The sequence below is a fragment of the Oryzias latipes genome, chromosome 17 (genome assembly GCF_053564925.1).
Source record: "Oryzias latipes strain Hd-rR chromosome 17, Olatipes_Hd-rR_3.1".
In the NCBI taxonomy this organism is placed as follows: Eukaryota; Metazoa; Chordata; class Actinopteri; order Beloniformes; family Adrianichthyidae; genus Oryzias; species Oryzias latipes.
The window spans coordinates 35,330,808-35,336,807 of NC_136253.1; the positions used below are offsets into that span (position 1 = coordinate 35,330,808).

The 6,000-nt window shown below is 50.0% G+C and overlaps 1 protein-coding gene across 3 annotated transcripts in view; it reads right to left on the bottom strand.

Moving 5' to 3' along the window:
* The window catches only part of insra (insulin receptor a), a 42,732-nt gene extending 38,258 nt beyond the window's left edge, over positions 1–4,474 (bottom strand). Inside the window, exons 1-2 of one of the 3 annotated variants that reach the window (XM_078934978.1) lie at positions 732–1,079; positions 486–640 (exon numbers count right to left, since the gene is read on the bottom strand). In XM_078934978.1, coding sequence (XP_078791104.1) covers positions 486–564 — 79 coding nt within the window. In that variant the 5' untranslated portion in view covers positions 565–640; positions 732–1,079. Of the gene's footprint in view, positions 1–485; positions 1,493–3,990 lie in introns of those variants that run through there. The other 2 variants (XM_078934979.1, XM_004079529.3) reach the window with 2 other exon arrangements.
* Positions 4,475–6,000: the final 1,526 nt, after the last annotated feature.

A 6,000-nucleotide genomic window follows, 5' to 3' on the forward strand; every position in this document is an offset into this window, starting at 1 on the left:
CGAGCGTTTCTGATAGATAAGATGACAAATTCATATCAACTCAAATGTTTTTGTATAACAAAAGTGAATAACTTATACAAATGTGAATGTTTGGAAGCAATTTGACTGACTACAAAAATGCTAAAAAATGAGTCCACGTCAGAAATAAACACAAGAGGGTTATAATACTAGTCATAGTTTAAATTCACCAACACATTTATTTATTATTCTTATTGAATAATAGTTTTTTCTTTGAGTTTTTTAATGTGGTAATAATAATTCAAGTTCTTAAAAATACGTTAATAAAACCTGCAGCACATCAACTTCTTCTGCAGCTCGGAATCCCCGCAACAAACTTTTTAGTGCGTTTTTCCTGGCTGTGTGCGCGTGAACAACCATCCCCGCGCGTGTCTCTGTCGCTCTGGCGTGCAGGTGGAGCTGCCTCGCGCTCATCTTCACGCCGCGGAGAAGGTAACCGTGAGCTTGGTGAGAGAAGGCTGACTTACTGTCTGCGTGCGCCGGATGACAGCCCAGCAGCGCGGCGCAGAGCGCGGCCACGACCCAGCCCGACATCCGCGGCCACATCGCTTCTCCAGCCGGGGCGGGCGCAGCTCCTGAGCGGGGTCGGCTCGTTCGACGGTCTGCGTTCAGGCGGCTGCTTCTGCTTTGCGGCATGGGCAAAGGCGTAAACAAAAGTAAACAAACATCCCGGGGAAATGGGCGGGGAACGTGTCCAGCGTGTTCAGTCGAACCAGCTAACGTGGCGGTTTGGAGGTTCGTCACTGCGCGGGGAACCGGCGCCGGCACGAGCCCAGTTGGCGGGCGTGCCCGCCGGTCTCTGACGTCCGCTTCTGCGGAGTTTATCAGAGTTCATTCGCGGATGCGGGCCTCCGGTGAGGGGGGAGGAAAGAAACTTGCGGAGCGGGAGCTAGCTGCTATGCTAGCTCTGTAACTAAGCTAAATAGCGCTGAAGCTCGCGGGGCTTTTCGGCTTCTGTTCCAGGCCACGGGTGAGGTTTGCCACGCTCTGCCCCCCCTCCCGTCCTGGACACTTGAACTCCAGCGCGTGGCTGCAGGGCCCCCTCTCCGGAAAAGTTCAGAGACGCACGTACGCGCGCGCGGCGGCGTTAATCGGTTTGGGGTGATTTGCAGCCGCAGATTCGCTGTTGTGGCGTAACGTTTACGGACACCTGGAGAAAATCCTCCAAACGCCGCACGGAGCCAAACGGTGGCGTTTGAAGAAAGCCGTGAAAATGGGTTTCCAGGCTCGGTTTCAGAACCCCTCCTCTGTCAGTGCGAAGCTTCTAAGGAGCCCCCCCACACACACACACTTTGATAGCGGCAGACGCTCTGCTCCGCGCCCACCCCCCCACATTCACTCCAAAAAAACCGCAGTAAATCCTGGGTCGGGTTCGCCCCCTGAACGCCCCTCCGCCGCGGGAGGACACACGAAGCGGAGCCGGGACTTTCTCCTTCCCGCACAAACAGAGGCAGATTGTGAGTCGGTCCTGCAGGAGCCTCCGCCAATAAACAGACCCTGATCCAGATCCAGATGGGCTTGAGGGGAAACGCGGACTGGACTTTATTGGATTACACAACAACCTGATCCCGCTGTCAAGGAGTAACGCGTCCCGTTACTCCCACAACCAACATCAACGTCAACGCAGCCACGCATTACATGTAATCTAAGGGACGCAGAAGTAATCCCATTACTTTTGAACAAGGGGTCACATAGTTTGTGGTCATCTTCCAGCAGAAAACCTTTGAGACCGGCCCCTCTGACGGAGTCCTGCTGTTTCAGGGCCAAAGTGCTAAAACTTGATGTTACACAAGCAGAGCATGTGCCGAGCTGTTCCCATGACTGCCCTTCAGAGCCATTAATCCCAAACAGCCCAGCAAACGCGTCTACAGGGGGCCACGTCCACCTTCATCCCTTTGTGTCCAACCCCAAAGGGTCTTTCAGTGTAGCTAAAGCAAAGTTAACATCATGAAAAACAATCATTATACATTTATGAATCATGTTTGCTGGTTTTTTATATTTCTAGCAGTGGCGTAATTATTTATTTTACCAACAATCTGATTCATAATTGATATCGGTTCATCTGAACGACCCGACTGGATCCGATCCTCTGCCCTAAAGTAGATCCAGATCCTCTTCATCCAAACTTCCAGACAGAAATTCCTGCTACTGAACAGTTTTCCAGATTCTTGGATTTCTTCCAGATCATCAAGTTAAATGAAATCTGTGTCCAAACCAACAAGTAAACTAGAATGAATGTCAAATCCATTCACATGTTAGTTTCCTAAAGTTCACCACTGTTGTTTTTCCACATCCAAAGAATCCAAAGGGAACATTCTTAGAACATTCTAGACCCTGGATGGTCACATGACTTTATTCAAAGTCTGTCCACACATTGGACTGGAATGATGGACTGATCCGTGTTCATGACATCACATGTGTGTTGTTGCTATGATTGGTCGGTTTTATGCTATAATCAATTAAACCTACTGGACCTTAATCCAGATGGTATTTTTTAATATTGATTATAATCGATTGATCTAATTTGAAACAATTTTATAATGGTATAGGCTGATTCAATTAACAACTCACCTCAGACAGATCGGTCTGGTTGGATTGTAGGAAATAAAGTAAGTTTTAGAGTAAAATCAACCATCAATTTGATTTAAAACCACAGTTTGTCACAACAGAAGAAAAGATCTCTGTTCTTCAAATGTCTCTGATGGACCTGACCTCCATTCCTTTCTCTTGTAAACCCGCTTTGTCCCTTTCGGGGTCACCGGGCTGCCGGAGCGAAGGCGGGGCCACAATCACACAGCCAATCACACTTATGGACACTTTAGTGGGACACGTTTTTGGGACAGTGCACAGGGGGAAGATGCAAACTTCACACAGAAAGGTCCCCCAATTCTGTTTCAGGACCCCCAACCAGGGGCCTTCTTGCTGTAAGGAAAGAGCGCTAACCACTGCGCCACCGTGACAGTATCTTTGTCCCACTTTACCATCAACAAGTGCTGACTTTAAGTTTAAAAGGTCAGTCTTTCTGTCTTGTTTACCTTCTTCTTCTTTCGCCTGTTACCCCCGCCTGGGACAAAGGCCACAAACAGGAGGTCTCCGGGCAGACCGGTCTTGGGCGAGTTGGTCCAGCTCTCCCCATGTTTCCCAATGCTCTTGAGCCCTGCTTCCAGCTCTCTGCGCCACGTGGTCCTCGGTCTCCCCCTTTTCCCTTTTCCTTCTGCTGCTGGATGCAGGTTTTCTTAGGGTGTGGCCAATCCATCGCCATCGTCTTTTGGAGACGTCTTCTTCAGCTGGTTGCTGCTCCGTCCTCTCCCGTAACTCTTGGTTGCTGGTGATGTTGGGCCAGCCCACCTTCAGGATTCCTCAGACAGACGTTGATGAAGGTCTGGAGTTTCTTCATCAGCTTAGCAGTAGTCCTCCACGTCTCAGTGTGGGTTTTACCGTGGTGTTGAGAGTCAGATCTGCTCCCCATACGTTCTTTAGCTGATGGGATGTAGCTCGATGCATACTTTTACGTCAGCTTGTCAACGATGACGTTTTCCACCTCCTCCAGCGCCTCGCCGTCCAGCCCGATTGGAGCCTTGTTTGCTATGTTCACCGTGACTCGATTGATGTTGAGCCCCAGCCTTGAGGGTGTTGTTGCAACCATTGAGGTCGTATCTTGCATCTGTGTCGGCGTGTGGGACAGGTCACCCGTGAAGTCCAGGTCCAGTCCAGGACAAAGAGTCCCCTGGATACCGTTCTGCTGGTTCATGGTTGATGTTTCCATGGTCCAATCGATGGCCAGCAGGAATAGGAACAATGACCTTCTTACTTGATGCAGAGTAAATCCGTGTTTATAAATGATTTTATTCATAATTAATGAAAGAAACCGTTTGCTGATCCACATTTCATAAATTCATCAGAATAAATTGAAGCGATCTAGAAACTACTTTTCCCTCATCGTCTGAATAAAAGAAACGTGAAGAGGTGAACCTTCTCACTGAACGGGACGTTTCCTCCGCTGGTTGGTCCTCATACGCCAGAGGCAGCAGAGCCAGCTGCAGGTTACCATGACAACAGGTCACACCTCGTATCAAATGGTTTCCATTTCTTGTGGAAAACAATTTTGACCTGGAAAATAACAAGATTAAAGACCAAGTAATTCATATGATATTGATTTCATTCATAATTAACATGACATAAGCGGGATAATGCCAGAGGAGGTGTCCATTATCAGAAATGAAGGGACGACGCCCCGTCTGGCATTATTTCTTCTGATGATCTCAGCATCATCGGAATCGAGCTGTAAGCAGCGTTAGGGCGTGTTTTTCAGCGCGCTGCAGGTTTCTGTCAGTGCGCCACAGCGCCGTCTCCACCCCAGCAGGTGACCTCATCCCGTTGTTTCTCTCTGCAGGAGGCGGCGTGGACGACCACCTCCCACCGCTCGTTGCACAGCCTGCAATAAGAGCCCCGTCACGTGGGGGAAGGAAAGCCGAGGCAGCGGGTCAGGAGGTCACGTTCAGGATGATCCGCGTCCACGGCGGTGCAGGAACCTTTCTGCTTTACCAATGGGAGTTGTAGGTCTGCAGGAGGGAGATGCCCTAAGGAGACCAGGTCCTGCAGTGAGAGCCGGGCAAAGCCGTGCCCCCACTTCTCATTGGTGATCATGCAGAGCATCAGAGAACAGCTTTTACATTTGGAAATTCTTTAGATTCTGTGAGGAGCGAGCGGAGAGTCAACATTTGGTGTTTGCATGGAGGACGTGCAGTCAAACGGCCGTCGCTGATGCCGCTGCAGCAGGAGCAGCTTGGACACGTCCGCCGCTGGCGCCGATGAATCAGGTGGTCAAAGGTCAAAGCTAAAGTGTTCTGAGCCTCTGAAGCCCTGAAACCAGGTCCAAACTGGAGTCAGGTAGCTGTGAGATCCCCCCCAAGCATTCGGGGTCAGCTCGGTGGCGTGGCGGCGGCGGGCTGCAGGGCTCTGGTGTTTGTTATTGTGCTCCAGAGGGCTGCCGGGTCACGGTAGCTGCTCCAACAGAACATTTGCCTTTCACAAACCGGCCCTTTGGCAGGTCCTTTAATGACACAACTCTCCTAAAAACCTCCGTCACCTGCTCTCCGTTCTTATTGGTTGAAGCTATAAACCCTTCAACCCATTGTTTTCCTGTTTCTCTTTCTTTATTCTAGTATTTTCCATCATTTTATTCTCCTTAACTCCTCCTACAATGTTTCAGCTATTTTAACCATCCAACTATTCAAACGTTCAGCTCTTTCAGCTTTTTCCAGCTGTGACTTTTGGTCCTTCAGATCCTTGAAGACCTTCAAGATATTCCAGGATTACATGTCCTGTTCTTTGGGGCACTGCTTTGCCGGTTCCATACCTGATGCTGGCCTTTTGTTTTTGTGCTGTTTTCACTTTATTTATGCTCAACTTTGATCATTCAACGCTGCATTTTTTCTTTCTAGTTTCTCTATGGAGTTCTGTGTTCAGGAAAACATCTGAGGGTCTCCCGGTCACAGCGACCGCAGCATAAACGACACAACTAGCGGGCTGCTCCTCAGAATCTCGGGTGACGACCACGGAAAGCTGCTCCAACGCGGCGTTCGCGCTGACAATGAGAGAAGGGGCTGACCCGGCCTGACCTGGAACAGGACACGGTGCTGCTGCAGATCGGATTCACAGAAAGGATTTCTAAAACTTGCCAGTGAGATGTTGGCGGGCCGAAGCTCCTCTCACTGACATTTCAGGAAAACGTTAACCTTTAGCAGAGGATCTGCTGTCGGCGTGACGAGATCTGGAAGCTGTGTCACAGCCCCCAGTGCTGAACAGGAGCTGCCCCGGCCCTCTGTTCCTGTCTGCTGTCATCCCATAGGATGAACCTCCACCCCGATGGACGTCGGCCTGCTCCTCCATGGATGAGAAGAGCGTCCGGGGTTGATTTCTAACTAGATCAGGGCTCAAAATGTCTGAGAGGAGGCGTCCATCATGCTTTTGGAGCTTCTT